This window comes from Schistocerca americana, chromosome 2, assembly GCF_021461395.2.
Source record: "Schistocerca americana isolate TAMUIC-IGC-003095 chromosome 2, iqSchAmer2.1, whole genome shotgun sequence".
NCBI lineage: Eukaryota > Metazoa > Arthropoda > Insecta > Orthoptera > Acrididae > Schistocerca > Schistocerca americana.
The window spans coordinates 713,496,461-713,519,194 of record NC_060120.1 but is presented as its reverse complement, the minus strand read 5'-3'; the positions used below and the strand labels follow the sequence as shown (position 1 = coordinate 713,519,194).

The 22,734-nt window shown below is 39.5% G+C and overlaps 1 protein-coding gene and 2 non-coding genes across 3 annotated transcripts in view; 2 read left to right on the top strand and 1 right to left on the bottom strand.

The window, feature by feature from the left end:
* Nucleotides 1–22,734, top strand: part of LOC124593751 (A-kinase anchor protein 9-like) — a 505,072-nt gene that overhangs the window by 89,085 nt on the left and 393,253 nt on the right. Inside the window, exon 5 of the mRNA XM_047132086.1 lies at nt 1,543–1,773. Coding sequence (XP_046988042.1) covers nt 1,543–1,773 — 231 coding nt within the window. The remainder of the gene's footprint in view (nt 1–1,542; nt 1,774–22,734) is intronic.
* Trnat-ugu lies at nt 13,973–14,047 on the bottom strand. Its single transcript has one exon. It is a non-coding gene; the product is annotated as a tRNA-Thr (tRNA).
* On the top strand, nt 14,610–14,684 carry Trnat-ugu. The gene has a single exon. It is a non-coding gene; the product is annotated as a tRNA-Thr (tRNA).

Here is a 22,734-nt window from a genome sequence, read left to right as displayed (position 1 = left end):
TTTCTCCTTTCTGTATCATTTTTTTATTATGTCATCCCAGCCCCACCTCTACATGATTGAGGAAACTTCTCCAGTCAGATGACAGCACTGAGAGCCGAGAGAGAGAGAGAGAGAGAGAGAGAGAGAGAGAGAGAGAGAGAGAGAGAGAGAAGCAAGCTTCATCTGTATTTATTTATATGTTGTGATTCTATTCCAAATTTTCTAAGGAATGATCCCCTCTACCACCTCCACTGCCACGATTGCCACAGCCACCGACGACACTACCACACGTTTCTAGTGTCAAAGCATAGCAATTATCCAATCTTTAAATTTGGCAATTGTTTAGTATTGTAAGTTAACAGAAAAAGAATGACGCAGTGCACAGTTACAAGGAGAAAGAATTTGGTTTCTAGTGACATATTTTAAGAAACATTAAGAGTTGTATCCTCCTTGGCTGTTTCAAATGGATGAACAGTGTGGTAGTTATGCAGAAACGAAGAGACTTGTACAAGACTAACACTGAGAACAATATCATACCAATCTTCAGACTAAAAACTGCAAGCAAAACATCCTTTCTCATCTGTCCCACAAATTAGATACTTGACTTTCTCAGGAATGTATCTGATGATGTTCGTAAAATTTCTCACTTTACATAAGAGTGAAGCTAGTCTCATTCAAAAAATAGAAAGACTAAAATTTCCCAGTAGTCAAGCTCATTGAGCTTATCATCTTTATAGGAAGTGGTGAATGAGAATTTGAGAGAGAACATAAAATGTAAGTGTGTCAAAATAGTTACAAAAACTGCACCATCAGAGGTACAATAATCCTCCATGGTCAGTCTTTCACTGATTCAGTGATATCAAATACTCAAATTCTCTGTGCCATGAAATCCAGTCTGGATAATCAGCAACATTTTTAATACACAAAAATATTTTTTATTTTTACAAGAAGAGTTGTGAGATTGCTAATTGCTCCTTCTGTCACATTCATTTTGTATTTTAGTATTATGTCAATAATGTCTTCATCTACAGTGATCTCAGTGGTAATGTGTTAAACTGGAGCAAGCTGAAATACCTGCCATAATTTGCCTAACCCAGGAAAAGGAGTATCAGTATTTGGTGTCAAGTCAATAAATTCTTCACAGGCTTAATTTGGGAGTATCAAATTGACACTCAGCATTGTTTTCTGAGGGCAAAACATTGCTGTAGACATTTATACATTCACCTTACAATAAGGTCTGGCCCGACAGCCATTCTACCATGCAGTTTGGAGTGTTACCAGTGCCTGTAAACTTTGGAGATGGGAGTTTATTTTATAGCATTTACTTCCCTCCTGTCAGCAACTATGATTTATCTCTTGCTAATCTGTAACTAAAGTGTGCCATGGGTTTGTTTATGAAGTAATTTCACAATTGAAATATACTGTAGTATATATTTTCTTACGTTAAAGACTTTATTATTTTTAAAAAGAAATGCTTATTCACAGTTTGTGTGTCATTGTGTCATACTAATGAGAGAGTTCCTGTTTCCTGGTTTAGATATGCATTTGTTGTATATTTTTCAGATGCTTGAGTTCAAGGCTGCATTGGAACAGAGGGATAATATTGTGCAGAAATTGTCAGATTCACTAAAAGATGCACTAAGAAGCCGTGATGAGTTACAGTTAAAAGGAGAACATCTAGCTCTTGAAGTAGCATCATTAAATCACCAGCTTCAGTCTACAAAGGAACTTATACAGTATCAGCAATGGAACACAGGAATCAAACCTGATGATTATATTCTACTAAAAAATGAGGTGATATTTGTAATGCAGTTGTCCAGATTTGTTTAACAAGTTTTCTATGTGTTAGATTTTCTGTATGTTACAAAGATAAACATAACATATGGCTATGATAAAACTTAGATTGGAAAACTGATAGTGTTTCATCTTTCAGCACATTAGTGTTGTGGAACAGGAATACCGTATTTACTCGAATCTAAGCTGCACTTTTTTTCCGGTTTTTGTAATCCAAAAAACCACCTGCAGCTTAGAATCGAGTGCAAAATAAGTGGAAGTTCTGAGAAATGTTGGTAGGTGCCGCCACAACTAACTTCTGCTGTCGAATATATGTAGCGCTACACAGGCATGCTTTGCAGGCACAAAGATAAATACTGGCGCCAAAACCTCTGCGGTAAATAAATTTAAAAAAAAAAGGTGGAAGACTAGCTTTTTTTTCCTCAGCCCCGAGTTTCGACCACTGCATTTTCATACATTATCCATCGAAGTAAATACAAATTCCGTATTGTTCATCTTCGAATGTTGCAGCGTGTTAATGTACTACGAAAATCTGACTGGCAAGACTGTTAGGGATGTTTGTGTCAATATGGCCAACTCTACGTTCTGAATTTTTTCCTACCTGTGAGAAGAGAATGGTTGCTAATAGGAACTTTTGTGAATTGTGAATCACATGCAGTATTCTCTTCACCATAAGAATAATACAAATATAAACATTTTGCCATGTATTCTTTCGTGTTTGCTGCTATCTCATTTAAATTCTGTCTGCCTAATAAACTACGAAACTAGAGTGAGACAACAGCAAACGCGGAAGAATATACATATCATGTCATGTTTATATTCATATTATTCTTATGCCTAATAGTGATACAGTCAGAAATGAAACACGGCAATTGACTAGATTTTTAAATCTAAGTTGACTCTAATATCTGTGCAGAATGTAATGTACTAAAGAGGCGTCTGAAAAAATTTTCAAACGGAGAAAAATTTTCGCTAAACTCTCGTTCAGAACATCTTCTATCATACGCAGTCTATTATTTGGTTCTTGTTGATCATTATCAAAGAAAGCAGCAGTGTAAGTAACAACAAATAGCAGTTTCCCCCCCCCCCCCCCCCCCCCCCCCTCTCTCTTCACGCAGCGGTAGCATTCACAAAAGCAAGCCATGCCGCGATCGGCGACAGGCCGTAAACACTCATTATCAGAATGCGACAAACAATGCATGACACAGTACAGTAATGCATCTTGAGCTTAGAGTGACGTAAACACCTATAACAAAGAGAATGGCACTTATCAGATCAAAGAAAAATAAGCAATCAATTCAAACCAGACAAAGTACGTGAAAAAGGAAGGGTACCTGTATAAATACGGACAGACACATAGCAATGGCTACCTGGTTAAGCTTAACTGCTAAGCTTACGTCTCTAACCAAACTACTGTAGTTGTATCGTCATTCATTCGACCTAAATTGTGTCTCATATTACAATGGACCAACTTTGTTTCTATTTAGAGGTGCGGCCTAAAACTTTTCTCTCCCCTTGAATTTCGAGTCTCAAATTTCAGGTGTGGCTTAGATTCGGGAAAATTTTTTTCCCCTAATTTTGAGCCTAATTTCTCAGGTGCGGCTTAGATTCGAGTGCGGCTTAGATTCGTGTAAATACGGTAACTTGTTGCAGTTTTCTGAGATCTTACACTTATTCACACAATATTTCCTGCAAGTCAGGTTCAAGGAAAGCCATTAGAAGTGAAACACTCCAGATTTTGAAGCACAAGTAATTTGGTTTTATGGACAAACGGTACACCCTCTGTGACTGCGTAGTGTCTGATCTGCACAGATAGGTGTATTCTCATCCCTTGTGACTGCATTGCTTCATAAAATGGAAAAATTTTGTATTGTGATTATGATGACACAGGGGTAAATTATGTAATAAGCACTTATATTTTAATATTTTGTATGTGTGGAAAGGCAGAGGGGGGTGGTGGGTGTGGGTGTGTGTGTGTGTGTGGGAAGGGGGGGGGGGGGAGAGAGGTGAGGTGGGCAGGGAGGAGGCAGAGGATTGTGAAAAGAAAAAAAAAAGTGCTAGGCTGGAGATGAGGAGATGAGTAGATTGTGTTGGGGGCAGAGCTGGGGTGAGGTGAAAGATGATGAACAGAGAGAGAGAGAGAGAGAGAGAGAGAGAGAGAGAGAGAGGTCTAGCTTTTGTTGCATATACGTCTAATCCTATTAGCAACACATTTTGGAGACAGTATGCACATATATCGCTAAATTTACCTACAAAATTATATTGGTGTGTGACTTGTAGATCACAGGGTATGATGCCACATACACTGAGGTGCGTGAAAAACTGCCACATCATGTGTAACAGTTATATATATTACTTCTTTGCTACTAACTCTATTCATGACATCTCTCTCTAACAGTATCCACATATGCTGCTGAATGTACTTACATAAATATATCATTGTATGACACACAGTTAAAGAGAAAATGCTGGATGGAATGTAACAATATTGTGAAAAGGATGTTGCTACTCACCATATAACAGAGATGCTGAGTCGCAGATAGACACAACAAAAAGACTGTCACAAAATAAGCTTTCGGCCAACAAGGCCTTTGTCAGCAACATGCACGCACGCATGCATGCAACTCCCTCACACGAGACCACAGTTTTTCATAGCTGAGGCCGGACTCTTGCTTCAGCTGCCAGAGACTGTGGTCGTGTGTGTGTGGGGGTTGCATTTGTGTGTGTGTGTGCGCGTGTGTGTGTCTCCATCTGTCATCTATTTTTTACAAAAGCCTTGTTGACCAAAAGCTTATTTCGTGAGAGTCTTTTTGTTGTGCCTATCTGCGACTCAGCATCTCTGTTATATGGTGAGTAGCAGTTATCCTTTCCATAATATTGTTACACAGTTGAAGAGATATGATGTCACAAGCACTGAGATAAGTGTAAAAATGCTACACTGTGCTTGAAGTTTTAATACATATATTCTTTACTACTAAGGCACTCCTACAGTCAAGTCAACTTAAGGAAGTCCCTGACAAATGGCAGTGCTTTTGACAGCTCTCAACTGTGAAGTGCAAATGGCTGCAGGTGAAACTGGTATCCATCTATAGAACTATAGAGACATTTACAGAACCGTGTTGCAGACATGTGAAGCAGCTACGCTTAGCATGCAGAAACTTCATCTGGATATTGTACTTATACATTTATGTATTATGTATATTTTTTTGTACAACTGTTTCATAATTTCAAAGATGTTTTTCACAAATCCATGGTAATGATATCTTTTTGATACTTCACTGCAAACACAGTTCATTTTTTGTTTTCGTTTCTAATAGAAAATTGGCAAAATCAATGCCTAGTCAGTGCCATTTTATTGTCTAGTATGGTGCACATAAAATAATCATGATTTAAGCCTAAGTTGTGAGGGTTCTGATGTTGGAATAGTATGTAGTAGTGGTTGTAAAGCTAGTGGCTACTACTGTAATAAACTGTTGTAGTGTAAGTCATGTGTTACAACAACTGTTTATTACAAAGCAAGTCACAAATATTAAGTACACAGAACACTTATAACCAAGATCCACTCGTTGTTTTACAACTATGAACCCTGGGTCTTACCACTGTGGAATGACTTAATGACACAGATAATATTACTATATGTGTAACCACAAAGGAGAATAACTGTGTGTAGCCCCCTGAGCAGGGGGAGCAGCATTTTTCAGTAGTTGCAGGGGCAGTGGACTGATCAGACCCAGTAATGTTAACTATAATGCCCGTGCTATTTGAAACTGCAAAGGGGTAAAAGTAAGGGGAAACTGTAGCCATTAGATTTCCGTAGGCTCTGCAGCTCTTGTGTTCCGTTTACTCTCCTCAGTCTTGAGCTTAAATTTTGCGAATAAAAAGTATTTGTTGGTGGTTAATGCATTGTTCTGGGACAGAATAAGGCTAAAATACAAAATTTTAAAAATTGTAGTAATTCACCAAAATATTAGGAGATGTAGGACATTGGACATGAGGACATGTTACATCAGGGCTCCATTGTGTTTTTATCCTAGTCATTACATGTTTTCAGGAATTGCTTCAACAGATTCTTATTATAAACTGGCAACTGAAATACATAATAATACTGATGTAAGTACCTCAAAATGTTATTATTATATAGTAATATATGAAAAAACATTATTATTAGAAGGAAAGTTGCTACTCACCATATAGAGGAGATGCTGAGTCACAGATAGGCATAACAAAAAGATTTTCACAATTATAGCTTTTGACCATTAAGGCCTTTGTCAGTGACACACACCAACACACACCCACACACACACACACACACACGTGTAAGGTGAGTTAATGCTGTCACGTTGTCACCAGATTTTCATCACAGTTTTGCTCCACACTATGGGAAGGTAATCTAACCCCCCCTTACCTACATCTTATGCTTCTGCGACAAAGGTCAGAACTGCGGTGCCTAGCATTGAAATCATGCAATTTTCTTATGGAAGGCCAAAGAAAACAATTTGATGACACCGCTGCTCGTAATCAACGTGCAAAGGCCTCAAGGGGTGTCATAAAGAGCATGAATCAAACCACCCCTTCCCATGAGGCATTCATTTGTGCACATTTTACATTTGAAAATGACAGTTTGGAGTGTGATGTGCAATATGGTTAGGTTGGTAACCTTTGACACTACTGACACCCCCAGAATGATTCTTCCTTTCTCTAAGGACATAAGGGGTTGCAGTCCAATTGAACATGATGTCATCCCCCTTTGGAATGTAACCTGACAACAATTTTTGCTTTGGTATACAGGATGATACCACTAGGAACTGTTCAAAACCATTTGATGAAATCTGAACGTAAACCAAAACAGGAAAGGTCCTTTTTCACATCCTCCTGTGATGAATGCATGGGTGGGGTGCAGCATTGACACATGTGTGAATAAAAATACAAAAGGAACCTGTAAGACACTGCAGTTTGGTAGCACCTCGGTGCAACCTGCAAACCTGTCGATGCACTTTGCAAATATCTCTTCATTGAGGCACCAATCTCTACTCGTCAGAGGGATAGGCAACTCTTTTGACACCCTTAGGCTTTGCATACAGTCAGCAGACACTACTGTTGAGAGGGTTGCTTTCTGCCACTAAGGCTGTTATTGAATTGCCGAAATGGGATGCTGGGAGGGGCTGGGGTGTCTGAGAGAGACATTTTGCTATTTTATTCATGCACATGTCATTGTCACACAACCTGGTGCAAACGTCACATAAGGACACTAAAAAGCATAAGCACACTTTTCTGCTTCCAATCATGTTTGGACTTCGTTGAATGGTTTTGAACAGTCCTAGTGGATCTACTACGTATACCAGAGCAAAAATTGTGGTCACAGTACACTCCAAAGGGGTGAGATCATGTTCAATAGGTTTGCTGCCCCTTGGTTCCTTAGAGAAGGGTTGAATCATTCAGAGGGTGCCAGCAGTGTCAAAGGTTGTCACAAACATTGTCCTGTTACACATCGTAACTTCGTCCTCACCACTTCCACAGTGGTGTTCTGCCATCCAACCAGTGTATGCATTATCCTTGTCCATCCCTATTGCACTCCACCATACCCCCCTCCCCCCCTCCCCCCCTCCCAACCCATGTCCCTACAATTGACCTAGATCCTCCTAGTACCATCTACTCATTCTGTCACAGAAATCTCCTATCCCATCAAAGACAAGGCCACTTGTGGAAGCAACCATATGATCTTCCAACTTGTCTGCAACCTCTGTGCCACTTCAATGTGGGCATAACAACTAACAAGCTGAAACTTCCTGGCAGATTAAAACCATGTGCTGGACCGAGACTCAAACTTGGGACCTTTGCGTTTCGCGGGCAAGTGCTCTACCATCTGAGCTACCCAAAGATTTGCCCGCGAAAGGCAAAGGTCCCTAGTTCGAGTCTCGGTCTGGCACACAGCTTTAATCTGCCAGGAAGTCTCATATCAGTGCACACTCCACTGCAGAGTGAAAATCTCATTCTGTCAACTAACAAGCTGTCAGTGCACATAAATTTCCAATGCCAAGCTGCATCCAAGAGACAGTGGGACCACCTGGTTCCTGACTGTGCCATCCAATATTATGTGCTTGACTGCAACAACTGTGCCATCTGAATTTTTCCCACTAACACTAGATTTTTTAAGTTATACAGGTGAGAACTCTCCCTGCAATATATCTGTTGTTCTTGAATCCCCTGGTCACAACCTTCACTAGTCCCTGTCCTCTGTCTCCTTCCCTGTACCCACTCCAGTCCTATACATGCTCACTATCCTCCCGGTGCAACTGCATAGTCTATTCCCCTTCTCTGTTTCTCATCTCTCCCCTTTATCCCTAGCACAACCTCTCAATGCTGCACCTACTAGCCCATTATCCTGCATACACCACATCCCTGCACCCCCCCCCCCCCCCCAAACACTAGCACAAGTAAACAGAAGCATCTTTCTTCACTCCTACCATGCTATCCCTTATGCCTTGTGCTTCCTCTGTACTCCCACTACCAACTCCAGCAAAGACCACTGCTCACGTCAGATGCAGCCATAGTCAGGTGTTAGCAACCAGAGATATGAGTGGCCTTGTGTGTGTGAGTTGTACTTGTGTGAATACGTGAGAGTTTTGTTGTCTTGTGTCAGATGAACGACTTAGTACCGATAGCCGAATAATATCTACATCTTTTTCATTGTGCCTGTCTGCCATTCGATGTCTCCTCTGTGGAGTGAGTAGCCATCTAGCGCTTCATATTGCTGTTATTCCACCCTGGGTTTTACAGCATTTCTTGTCATCATATTTTAGATATATGCCATCTGGACACCTCTAAAAAGTTCTGAAGTGTGAGTAGTGCTCTTAGTGACAAGAAATGACAAGTTCATCATCCAGTAGTGGAAATTATATTTAATTAAGATAACTTTGTCACAAATAATGTTCTTACTCCCCTAAACATTAAATTCTGTTTAAAAAAGCTAAGGGCTATATTTCATTTAGTTTCTTGAAAACTTGGACTTTGTATTTCTATTACACTTATAATAAATAACAGCAATAATGGTTCAGTGCCAATCAACAGTGCATACTGACTCCAGACAATATATTATATAGTTTCATATTTTAAAAGTTAATTTTGTTCCATGCAGTATTACCATAAACTAGCGATGCACTCTGTCTCCCTTCTTCCCTCCTCTCTCCATCCACGTGCAAATGATACTGCCTCCAACTCTCATCTCTCTCCTACAACGTAAGACAGTGTCTGTTCTTTTTGCCCTGTGGTGTGCAATCTCCAATAAAATAGTCCATAAAAAGTGATGTAGGTATATGTGATTGTAAAAGCAGCCCATGACAACTGAAAGTTATTTATTTTGCTTTTTATCCATGTACTAAAGCAACTTGTTTTCCCTTTAGTTCCCAGACAGACTTACAGATTGCCCAGAAATGCCATATGTACAAAGTACATGTAGTACAAAATTTTAAGTGAGTGCACATGATGGAGATATGATCCTGTGAAATGTGTAGTGATGTTGTAAATTAAGGGACTGGTTACGGTTTATTTTTGCTTTTATTTTCATGTGCATTACTCTGATGTTACTGATCTTATTAGTATAAGATCCCTTCATTACTTAGTTTTGCTGCATATCACCTTTAGATCTAGAAAGGAGGAGAAGGAGAAGTTTGAGTTTCTGGAAATAAAGACTATAAGTATAAAATAGCAACAAGCAGGAGTCAATACAGTTATGAAAGGAATTAAAAGAAAGAAGTGCTGTGTACTTAGTAATATACCTTGAATAATTTACACATTGAGTTTAAAGTCCTGCATTTGATATGTTACATTCCATCCAGGATTTTCCATCGTATATCATACGTCTTAAGTAGTCATGTTCTGTTTAACCTATTGCATCTGTCTGGGTATCTATTTGAATGAAGATATAGTGGTGTTACAGCAGAATGCTCTGGTTTTCATTGAAAGATGCAGCCAGACACACAACCACCTCACTTTAGACCACGATCTCATAATGCAGGGGAACATGAACAGATATGCCGTGGATCAAATGTAGACCAGAACTACTTGAAGATTATAGTTAAAAACCTTAAACATGTCATACAGCTCTAAAAAATGTGTGTGTGTGTGTGTGTGTGTGTGTGTGTGTGTGTGTGTGTGTGTGTGTTTTGATTTTAGTCTTTCACAGAAAAAGTGGCTATTCAGCTTCCTCTTTTGCTCCCAAAACCTTTTCATTTTTTTGGACTGTGCCCGTTCTTTGTTGGTTATAATGTATTTTTTCATTTAAATGGTATTAGTTTGAGACTCGTTTCAGCTTCTAAGAATTGTCTTTTCTTTTCTGTTCTCATTGTTGCAGTGTTATATTTAATCAATTTAAGTCATACCAGATCTCTTTGAACAAATTATCCCTGGTTTTATTTTTCCAAAATTGTTTGTCTGTTATTGGTGTGCTGCTCAACTTGAACAATGTTTTGCTTTTGTATGTTGCTTCAGGCTTAATAATGGAGTAGGACTGTTTAAATTTGGCCTTCATTGCAAGTGTTCTCTTCTTGTAGGTTGGCCAGGTATTTCATTGTGCTTGCTTTGATTTAGTTGTTCTGCTTTCTGTTGTTGGTTTCTTGTTTGTGTTCCCGGTTGTTATCCACCAAGATATTTTAACTTACGTACAATCTTACTTTATTTGTTGTTATTTAGTTGAACAGTCTGTGTTTCAACCTTCATGTTTGGCATCATTTCCATTTCTTCAAGTGAAATTTGCAATCTAACTTGTGCTGCTATTTTTTAAACTACTCCATTTTGAAATTTAGCCTCTTCTGCATTAGTTATCAGTAGTGCAAGATTGTCTGCAAATGCCAGGCAATTAACTTTGGTGTTTTTTTCCAATTTTGATGTTTGGTTGACATTTCTTATTCCATTCTCTCATGACTTTCTCCAGTGCACAGTTAAATAGTAATTGTGAGAGACCATCACTTGGGTGATGGCCGGTTTCAATATGAGTGGCTCAGTATACTTAACCTATAAATTTACAAGATTGTACTGGGAGTAATGCCTCCACATTTTTTATTCTGTTCTCAGTATCAGTTGATGTTAGGTTAGTCTACTTTCCTGCTTCGCTGATGCAAGTTGCAGCCCTCTGCCACTAGAGGGATCCCAATTGTAGCATGAAACATAGCATTGTGCAACATAATTATGTCGGCACATGAGAAACAGTGTGCTGTAATTGAATTCCTGACTGCAGAAGAGTTCATGCAAACATGGTGTTTTTTGACAATGAGATGATAAAAACAATAGAAGTTGAAACAAACATGTATGCAGGACTAAAATTTTGCGAAATGAATAAGAAATAGTCTATGAAAAGGAAGTCTGTGTGGCAACAGTAGTCAATAGTAAAGGTACATAAAATGTACTTGTTTTTCTCTGTTATTTAGCGTATGAGTGCAGTGAAGTTGCCAAAAATAAGTGACTAGTGGTCAAAGAATGCATTTATACATACTTCATGGATAAGCGAGCTAATCAGTAGAGACAGATTTACTTCAATTTTGTGTATGTTCAGGGTTGCCACAGGTTCTGGAAATCAGGGAAATCAGAGAATTTTTAACACGAAAGGGAAACCAGGGAAATTTGAAATAAATAAATAACGCTGTGTTGTGTCAGTAGATGAAATGGTTTGTTTACTGAGGTGTCATGCACCGTCGCTGGCTAGATCCAGCCGAGTACGTGCGCACTTCCCTACTCCCTCATTACTACTGCTTCTCTCCTTCCTACCAATCCCCTCACTTGTAGTCAGTGCTGCCACCACTTCTTGGCAGTAGCCTAGAAGCTGCCAATGAGAGGTAGGGAGGCATGAGGAGTGGTTTGTTTGGATATTATTCTCAGAGACTATAGACGCAGTGGCCGGAGACGGCGGTCATGTGTGCATGAGTTGTGTCTGAGTGATTATGTGAATATATGTGTGCTCTCATTTTCTAACAAAAGCTATGACTGAAAATTTATTTGTAAGAGTATAGTTGTCTTTTCTATGTGCCTTTTTGTGGCTCAGCAATCTTTGATACAGTGAGGTGCTACCTATCCTCATTATTATTGATTGTCAGAGTATTTGAACAAGTTATCTGTTACATGGATTGAACATCTTGGTCTCATTTCATCAACATGTTGTCTGTGACTCGTGAATAGCTGGCCACATGAGTGGATTTCTGTGACGGGCCAAAACTGCAGGCCATTTCTGTGGGTATCTGTAATGATTGGGCCTGCTGATCTGTAACACATTTGGTTCCCATTGATGTGCAGGCCCTGCCTGTTAGATCTGGTCTCATCAATCTGCACACAGTCCGGGTCTGTTGTGTGTGGCATAATGCAGTGTATTTTCGTGGTTTATCCATGGGCTCAGGATTGCTGTGCTCCTCAGTAGGCCAGAGGCCGTGAACGATGGATTTCAGGAACTGTGACTGTCTGACCGCAAGTAGATTGTACAGTGTGGTGTTTTATAGACATTTTATTTGTTCTAGTACATTTTGGCACTTCAAAAGTAGTTTATATGTTAGAAAGTATGGACGATAAGAAGAAGAAAATTGTCAGTCGGTGGTTTGTACAGTTTGTACTCATATATTTCTCAAAAGAAAAATCACAAAATACCCGTAACATAATAGATATAACACAGGGAGTAATAACTGACAATAATTAACATAGTGGAACCATCATTTATCAGTGGTCACCTACAGTGGCATTTTATACAGTTCTTCCTCACCTTATACACTTCTTTCAAGAGGCCTACTTTTTTCTGAGGTTATTTCCGAAATCGGTGAAGGTATTTTAAATCTACCTTGCAACTCCAAGAAAATGAGTATTTTTGTCTCCAAATGTGTTTTATTTTATTGAAATAAAAAACATCAGTGGTCTTAATGAAACACATATATCATTTGGCTTGCTTTCTGCATCTAAAAACAGCTCATTACAAAAGATGCTGATGTTAGTACTTAATATTTTTGCTCGCATCGGGAAACACCACCTGCTTGCAAGTTTCTTAGATATGCTTATGTCTTAATGTACCCTTGAGATCTCAAAATTTGTCAGGGAAAAATGCTGAAACTTGAATCAGGGAATTTTGCTTAGGGAAATTTGTGGCAACCCTGACATTGCACTTTAATGACAACATGAAATTCATAAAACAAGGTCACTGAGGACATGATCCACTCCACAAAATTAGGCCTTTCTTAAGTTCTTTCGTCACAAAGTGCAAGAATAACTTGAAACCACAGGTGAACCTCACAATTGATGAAAGAATATGCCCCTTCAGAGGCAGAATAGGATTCAGAATGTATATGAAAAGCAAACAAAATAAATATGGAATCAAGATTTATCTACTGTGTGACTCAACAACATGTTATGTTTTGAATTGTGGGATATACACAGTTAAAGCAAACAATGTATGTAACTCTGTCTAGTCAGTAATTGGGAGGTAGCATGGAGAGTGTTTTGGCAAAGCACACTGCATTTATATGGATAGGTTCTACACAGGCCCTGCCGTGTTGGACTATCTGTGGCAGAATAAAACCTTGAATGCAGGCGCTGTAATGAAAAACAGGAAGGGTCTACCTGATGAAATGAAGACTGTGAGGCATGGGAAGGGGGAAATCATGTTTTTGGAGGTAAGAATATTTACTTGCAGTAAAATGAAAATCAGCCAGGGATGTGTAGCATCTTTCAGCCAAACATTGAGCAACTTCAACTGTCCCTGGTACCAGAAACAAAGAAGAACAAGTAGAGAGATGTAAACCAGATGTTGTAATAGACTATAACAAGGGTAAAATTGGGGTAGGCAGGGTTGACCAGCTATCGAGCCATCATCCTTTCTGTCGGAAGACATTGAAATTGTGGAAAAAAAATTTTCTTTCACTTATTTCTTTTAGCAGTAGTGAATAATTGGGTTGTGTACAAACAAACAATCAACCAAAAAGACAACATCTCTGGTGTCCTTCATTAAGGCCTTAGGTAAGCAGCTAGCAACTGATGGTGGTGTGGAGGGGCTTCAGGATTCACAAGATGGACCATCACCAAGCGTATACAGAGAGTCTGTGTGACACTTTCAAGGAAAGATCCCAGTTGCAGCATGTAAAAAAAAATTATTGGAAATTAAATGATAATTAAATGGACACCCTAGCTGCAAACAGGCATTGATTTACTTCATTGGGGACATGTTGAAAATGTGTGCCCCGACCGGGACTCGAACCCGGGGTCTCCTGCTTACATGGCAGACGCTCTATCCATCTGAGCCACCGTGGGCACAGAGGATAGTGCATCTGCAGGGACTTATCCCTTGCACGCTCCCCGTGAGATCTACATTCCCAACATGTCCACACCACTACATTCGCAGTGCGCCTAATAGATGTTTGCCCATCATACTCATTACTCGTGGCAGATTAATCTACCAAGTCCCGTACGAGTTCGGGCATAGCATGTGCGTTCGCACAAGAAGGTCAATGGCCGGGAAGCCATATTTTAACTATATATGACAGTAGTATCTGTTCCCGATAGAACAGTTACCGTGGTTGACCATGCAGCTTTGCTAGAAATGAAATGATAATTAAATGGACACCCTAGCTGCAAACAGGCGTTGATTTACTTCATTGGGGACATGTTAAAAATGTGTGCCCCGACCGGGACTCGAACCCGGGATCTCCTGCCATGTAAGCAGGACTTGGTAGATTAATCTGCCACGAGTAATGAGTATGATGGGCAAACATCTATTAGGCGCACTACGGATGTAGTGGTGTGGACATGTTGGGAATGTGGATCTCACGGGGAGTGTGCAAGGGATAAGTCCCTGCAGACGCACTATCCTCTGTGCCCACGGTGGCTCAGATGGATAGAGCGTCTGCCATGTAAGCAGGAGATCCCGGGTTCGAGTCCCGGTCGGGGCACACATTTTCAACATGTCCCCAATGAAGTAAATCAATGCCTGTTTGCAGCTAGGGTGTCCATTTAATTATCATTTCATTTCTAGCAAAGCTGCATGGTCAACCACGGTAACTGTTCTTTCGGGAACAGATACTACCGTCATATATTATTGGAAATTGCTGTAAAGTGTGTGCAGATACGGGGAAAAAAGAAACAGGGAAAAGAGTAAGAAAAGAAATGGGATGGTGGTGTAAGCAGTGTAATGATGGTCTCTCCTTACCTGACTATTTCAAATATTACCATACCTGAATACATTATGCTTGATTTTAAAAAAAAAAAAAAAAACTGCACTTCTTTCTTGGATTTTTCTTCTATGCACATTTTTTTCAATAAAATATTTTTTTTTTGTGCATGCTTACTTCTTTCATATATTAAAAATAATGAGTTTTAGAAGTTAGAATTTTTCTTTCTTGGTAAAATGTTTGACTAGTAGGATTCTAGAAAAAATATCATTTACATTCAGAAAAAAAATGTATAACAGCAAAAGAAAGAAGAGGGTTCATACTTTAATGTAAATTGTTGTATTTTCTGCATGACTTCTATAAAAACTCCTTGAAATTGCTTGAAAAGTGTCGGTCTGAAGGGACAAAACATGTTCAAAAAATGGTTCAGTGCGAAAAGTGTTGAAGGTGATTGAGATCTTTCCAAATATGCTGTATTATTTATTACATAATTTGCGCTGTAATTCCTTTTCCTGTTGGAGTGGAATAGTGTGTTTCTTCATGGCATTGACTTGATTCATACAAACCCTGTCTTCCACATTTAAGCTCTCAGGTTTTCAAATCTCATCTGGTGAGTTCCCCAACAATCAGTCTTTCCTTTCTACATCTACATCTACATCCATACTCTGCAAGCCACCAGACTGCTTGACTCCTCAGTGAACGTATGTTCTTGAAACTTCAACAAAAGCCAGTACCGAACTATTGAGCATCTCTCCTGCAGAGTCTTCCACTGGAGTTTATCTATCATCTCCGTAACGCTTTTGCAATTACTAAATGATCCTGTAACGAAGCGCGCTACTCTTCGTTGGATCTTCTCTCTCTCTTCTATCAACCCTATCTGGTACGGATCCCACACTGCTGAGCAGTATTCAAGCAGTGGGTGAACAAGTGTACTGTAACCTACTCCCTTTGTTTTCGGACTGCATTTCCTTAGGATTCTTCCAATGAATCTCCGACTGGCATCTGCTTTACCGACAATTTTATATGGTCATTCCATTTTAAATCACTCCTAATGCCTACTCCCAGATAATTTATGGAATTAACTGCTCCCAGTTGCTGACCTGCTATATTGTAGCTAAATGATAAAGGATCTTTCTTTCTATGTATTCGCAGCACATTACACTTGTCTACATTGAGATTCAATTGCCATTCTCTGCACCATGCATCAATTCACTGCAGATCCTCCTGCATTTCAGTACAATTTTCCATTGTTACAACCTCTTGATATACCACGGCATCATTCGCAAAAAGCCTCAGTGAACTTCCGATGACATCCACAAGGTCATTTATGTACATTGTGAATAGCAATGGTCCTATGACACTCCCCTGCGGCACACCTGAAATCACTCTTACTTCGGAAGACTTCTCTCCATTGAGAATGACATGCTGCGTTCTGTTATCTAGGAACTCTTCAATCCAATCACACAATTGGTCTTATTGTCTATATGCTCTTACTTTGTTCATTAAGCGACTGTGGGGAACTGTATCAAACGCCTTGCGGAAGTCCAGAAACACGGCATCTACCTGGGAACACGTGTCTATGGCCCTCTGAGTCTCGTGGACGAATAGCGCGAGCTGGGTTTCACACAATCGTCTTTTTCGAAACCCATGCTGATTCCTACAGAGTAGATTTCTAGTCTCCAGAAAAGTCATTGTACTCGAACATAATACGTGTTCCAAAATTCTGCAACTGATCAACGTTAGAGATATAGGCCTATAGTTCTGCACATCTGTTCGATGTCCCTTCTTGAAAATGTGACAGAAAGTTGGCTGAAACCAGATGTAAACAGTAATGAAATTCTAAACTCAGATTGGAATGTATACCACAGAGACAGGCTGGACAGTGAAGGAGGAGGCGTGTTTATAGTGATAAGAAGTGCAATAGTATTGAAGGAAATTGATGGAGATCCGAAATGTGAAATAATTTGGGTGAAGGTTACAGTTAAAGCAGGCTCAGACATGGTAATTGGATGTCTCTATAGGCCCCCTGGCTCAGCAGCCATTGTGGCTGAGCACCTGAAGGATAATTTGGAAAATATTTCGATTAGATTTCCCCACCATGTTATAGTTCTGGGTGCAGATTTTAATTTGCCGGATATAGACTGGCACACTCGAAACGTTCATAGCGGGTGGCAGGGACTAAGAATCCAGTGAAATTTTTTAAAGTGCTTTATCTGAAAACTACCTTGAGCAGTTAAACAGAGAACCAACTCATGGCAATAACATATTAGACCTTCTGGTGACAAACAGACCCGAACTATTTGAAACAGTTAACGCAGAACAGGGAATCAGCGATCATAAAGCAGTTACTGCATCAATGATTTCAGCCATAAATAGAAATATTAAAAAAGGTAGGAAGATTTTCCTGTTTAGCAAAAGTGACAAAAAGCAGATTTCAAAGTACCTGACGACTCAACACAAAAGTTTTGTCTCAAGTACAGATAGTGTTGAGGATCAGTGGGCAAAGTTCAAAACCATCGTACAATATGCGTTAGATGAGTATGTGCCAAGCAAGATCGTAAGAGATGGAAAAAGAGCCACTGTGGTACAACAACCGAGTAAGAAAACTGCTGCGGAAGCGAAGGGAACTTCACAGCAAACATAAACATAGTCAAAGCCTTGCAGACAAACAAAAATTATGCCAAGCGAAATGTAGTGTGAGGAGGGCTATGCGAGAGATGTTCAATGAATTCGAAAGTAAAGTTCTATGTACTGACTTGGCAGAAAATCCTAACAAGGGAACCTCCCCATCGCACCCCCTTCAGATTTAGTTATAAGTTGGCATAGTGGATGTTGTTGTTGTTGTTGTTGTTGTTGTTGTTGTGGTCTTCAGTCCTGAGACTGTTTGATGCAGCTCTCCATTCTACTCTATCCTGTGCAAGCTTCTTCATCTCCCAGTACGTACTGCAACCTACATCCTTCTGAATCTGCTTAGTGTATTGATGTCTTGGTCTCCCTCTAAGATTTTTACCCTCCACGCTGCCCTCCAATGATAAATTTGTGATCCCTTGATGCCTCAAAACATGTCCTACCAACCGATCCCTTCTTCTAGTCAAGTTGTGCCACAAACTTCTCTTCTCCCCAATCCTATTCAATACCTCCTCATTAGTTACGTGATCTACCCACCTTATCTTCAGCATTCTTCTGTAGCACCACATTTCGAAAGCTTCTATTCTCTTCTTGTCCAAACTGGTTATCGTCCATGTTTCACTTCCATACGTGGCTACACTCCATACAAATACTTTCAGAAACGACTTCCTGACACTTAAATCTATACTCGATGTTAACAAATTTCTCCTCTTCAGAAACGATTTCCTTGCCATTGCCAGTCTACATTTTATATCCTCTCTACTTCGACCATCATCAGTTATTTTACTCCCTAAATAGCAAAACTCCTTTACTACTTTGAGTGTCTCATTTCCTAATCTAATCCCCTCAGCATCACCCGATTTAATTTGACTACATTCCATTATCCTCGTTTTGCTTTTGTTGATGTTCATCTTATATCCTCCTTTAAAGACACTGTCCATTCCGTTCAACTGCTCTTCCAAGTCCTTTGCTGTCTCTGACAGAATTACAGTGTCATCGGCGAACCTTAAAGTTTTTATTTCTTCTCCATGGATTTTAATACCTACTCCAAATTTTTCTTTTGTTTCCTTTACTGCTTGCTCAATATACAGATTGAATAACATCGGGGAGAGGCTACAACCCTGTCTCACTCCTTTCCCAACCACTGCTTCCCTTTCATGCCCCTCTACTCTTGTAACTGCCATCTAGTTTCTGTACAAATTGTAAATAGCCTTTCGCTCCTTGTATTTTATCCCTGCCACCTTCAGAATTTGAAAGAGAGTATTCCAGTTAATGTTGTCAAAAGCTTTCTCTAAGTCTACAAATGCTAGAAACGTAAGTTTGCCTTTTCTTAATCTTTCTTCTAATATAAGTCGTAAGGTTAGTATTGCCTCACGTGTTCCAACATTTCTACGGAATCCAAACTGATCTTCCCCGAGGTCGGCTTCTACTAGTTTCCCCATTTGTCTGTAAAGAATTCGCGTTAGTATTTTGCAGCTGTGACTTATTAAACTGATAGTTCGGTAATTTTCACATCTGTCAACACCTGCTTTCTTTGGGATTGGAATTATTATATTCTTCTTGAAGTCTGTGGGTATTTTGCCTGTCTCATACATCTTGCTCACCAGATGGTAGAGTTTTGTCATGACTGGCTCTCCCAAGGCCATCAGTAATTCTAATGGAATGTTGTCTACTCCCGGGGCCTTGTTTCGACTCAGGTCTTTCAGTGCTCTGTCAAACTCTTCACGCAGTATCTTATCTCCCATTTCATCTTCATCTACATCCTCTTCCATTTCCATAATATTGTCCTCAAGTACATCGCCCTTGTATAAACCCCCTATATACTCCTTCCACGTTTCTGCCTTCCCTTCTTTGCTTAGAACTGGGTTGCCATCTGAGCTCTTGATATTCATACAAGTGGTTCTCTTCTCTCCAAAGGTCTCTTTAATTTTCCTGTAGGCAGTATTTATCTTACCCCTAGCATAGTGGATAGGCCTTGAAAAACTGAACACAGATCAATCGAGAAAACAGGAAGAAGTTACGTGGAACTATGAAAAAAATAAGCAACATATACAAACTGAGTAGTCCATGTGAAAGATAGACAACATCTAGGACGATGTGAGCTTAGCAGCGCCGTGGTCCCGTGGATAGCGTGAGCGGCTGCGGAATGAGAAGTCCTTGGATCAAGTCTTCCCTCGAGTAAAAATTTTAATTTTTTATTTTCAGACAATTATTATCTGTCCGTCCGTTATGTTTTCATCACTTTTTTGGGAGTTATTATCACATCCACAAGAAAACCTAAATCGGGCAAGGTAGAAGAATCTTTTTATCCATTCGCCAAGCGTACAAGTTAGGTGGTCAACAACATATTCCTGTCGTGTGACGCACATGCCGTCACCAGTGTCGTATAGAATATATCAGACGTGTTTTCCTGTGGAGGAATCGGTTGACCTATGACCTTGCGATCAAATGTTTTCAGTTCCCATTGGAGAGGCACGTCCTTTCGTCTACTAATCGCACGGTTTTGCGGTGCGGTCGCAAAACACAGACGCTAAACTTATTACAGTGAATAGAGACGTCAATGGACGAACGGACAGATCATAACTTTGCGAAGATAAAAAAAGTAAAATTTTCACTCGCGGCAGGACTTGAACCAAGGACCTCTCGTTTCGCAGCCACTCACGCCAACCACGGGACCACGGCACTCCTAGGCTCTTGCCGTCCTTGATGTTGCCTATCTTGCGCATGGACTACTCAGTTTCTATATTTTGCTTATTTTTTTCATAGTTGTACATAACTTCTTCCTGTTTTCTCGTTTGATCTGTGTTCCGTTTTTCAAGGCCTATCCACTATGCCAACTTATAACTTAATCAGAGGGGGGTGCGATGGGGAGGTTCCCTTGTAAGAAATTTTGGTCTTATGTCAAGGCGGTAGGTGGATCAAAACAAAATGTCCAGACACTCTGTGACCAAAATGGTACTGAAACAGAGGATGACAGACTAAAGGCCAAAATACTAAATGTCTTTTTCCAAAGCTGTTTCACAGAGGAAGACTGCACCGTAGTTCCTTCTCTAGATTGTCGCACAGATGATAAAATGGTAGATATCGAAATAGACAGGGATAGAGAAACAATTAAAATCGCTCAAAAGAGGAAAGGCCACTGGACCTGATGGGTTGGCATCAATGAAGTGTTTCTTTTTATCATATTACCTTTCAAATATAATATGTATGAAATAATATGACAAGGATTACAGAGCTTGAAAGCTAACCACATGACCACTGCCATCTAGTGCTCAGGGTCACAATACACCAGTATGTCACTGATGTGTGAAATTTACCTTGCGATTTACTTGAAATTGCCTTAGTAGTATGTCTTACTACTTGCACGTTTTGTTGTCCTAACACACCATTGAAAGTGTACCAAGTTTGAAGTGAACCGCTTGTGAGTTTATGTGTACTCCCATAGAGGACTTTGATGTAAATTTAGTCTGTGATTATTTATTTATTTATTCATTTATTTCATATGATCTGATGGTACACAGCGTGTTGCAGATGTTGAAATATATCAGTTAACATTGTTAACATATATTAACATAGGCCTACAGTATCTTAATGTATTATATTGCTCAATGTTTTCAATTTAACACAAATAGCAAGATTACTGTTCTAAGTATTCATTTACAGAGTAAAAACAGTGACACAACAAATATGACTTCATGGCTTTGCTAAATTTTATGTTGTCTTCGATGGACTTAATACTAGTGGGAAGATTGTTGAACAGTTGGAGGCTCATGTGGAAAACTCCCTTTTTACACAGTTGAGTGTTTGTATGTAAAACATGCAGATTTGCATTTTTCCTGGTGTTGTGTTCATGTATTTTATTATTTTTTATGATTCTGGTGTCAGTTGGCACTATGTGGTTTCTGAAAAAATTTAGAGTCTCGAGAATGTATAGGAAAGGCAGTGTAAGGATTTCCAACTTTCTGAAGATGGATTTGCAGGAGTCTCTGGGTTTGCTTCCAGTAATAATCCTCATTGCTCTTTTCTGGATTCTGAATGTGCTCTGAGCAGTTGGAGAATTTCCCCATAATATCACACCATATTTTAAGTGGGCTTGTATGTAAGTGTAGTACGCACTGGTTAATGTTTTCAGGCTAGCACATGATTTCAGTACACTCAATGCGTAACAGCCACTACTAATTCTGGCATTTACCTTTCCTGTATGTGTATTCCATTTCAGGTTATCTTGAACTCACAGACCCAGGAACTTGAAAACAGTGTCGGTATCTATTGGCTGGTTATTTACAGTGACAAATGGCTGAGAGGAATTTGCATTTTGTGTTGTGTGAAAGTTCATGGAAGCTGTCTTTTTGGTGTTGATAGTTGATCTGTTGATTTTAGCCCACTTGCTGAGTTGTTCAGTGGCCAAGTTCACAGCTTTTTGCACAGCCTCTGTGTTCTTCCGTTTGAGGAGTACAGTTGTGTCATTGGCAAATATTATTGTTTTGTGTGCATCAACATTCAGGCTCAAGTCATTAATATACAGGAGGAAAAGTAGGGGTCCCAATACTGAGCCCTGTGGAACACCTTGCTTTACAGTTTTATTACTTGATAGTATTTCGGTTATTGAGTTGCTTTGCCTATTAGTGTATTTCATGCTGACACTCTGCATCTGATTGGTTAGGAATGTAGCAATCCAATTGCTTGCAATTCCTCTGATACCATAGTGTTCTATTTTTTCCAGCAATATTTTGTGGTCAACAGTGTCAAAAGCCTTTGACAGATCCAGAAATATGCCTGTTATGGGTTGTTTTGTATCTAACAGTTCTAATAGTGTATTTATGCAATCATACACTGTAGTTTCAGTAGATTTGTTGCTTGTGAACCCATGTTGAGCTAAACTTAGTAAATCTTTTTTTTTTTCCCCAATGAAGTCCATCATTTTTTTGTTCATTATTTTTCCAAAAACTTTAGAAAAGCAGGATGAGATTGAGATAGGCCTGTAGTTATTCATATCTTTATATCACCTTTTTTGAAGACAGGAATTACTTTAGAAAGTTTCAGAGCTTCAGGGAAAATACCTGCCTGGAAAGAACAGTCACAGAGGTGAGTTATTGGTTTAGCAATTATGTGTTCAAAATTTTTGATTACAGCTGCTGGGATACCATCAATTCCAGCTGAATATGAATTTTTTAACTCTCTGAGGGCTTTTGCAACATCATTT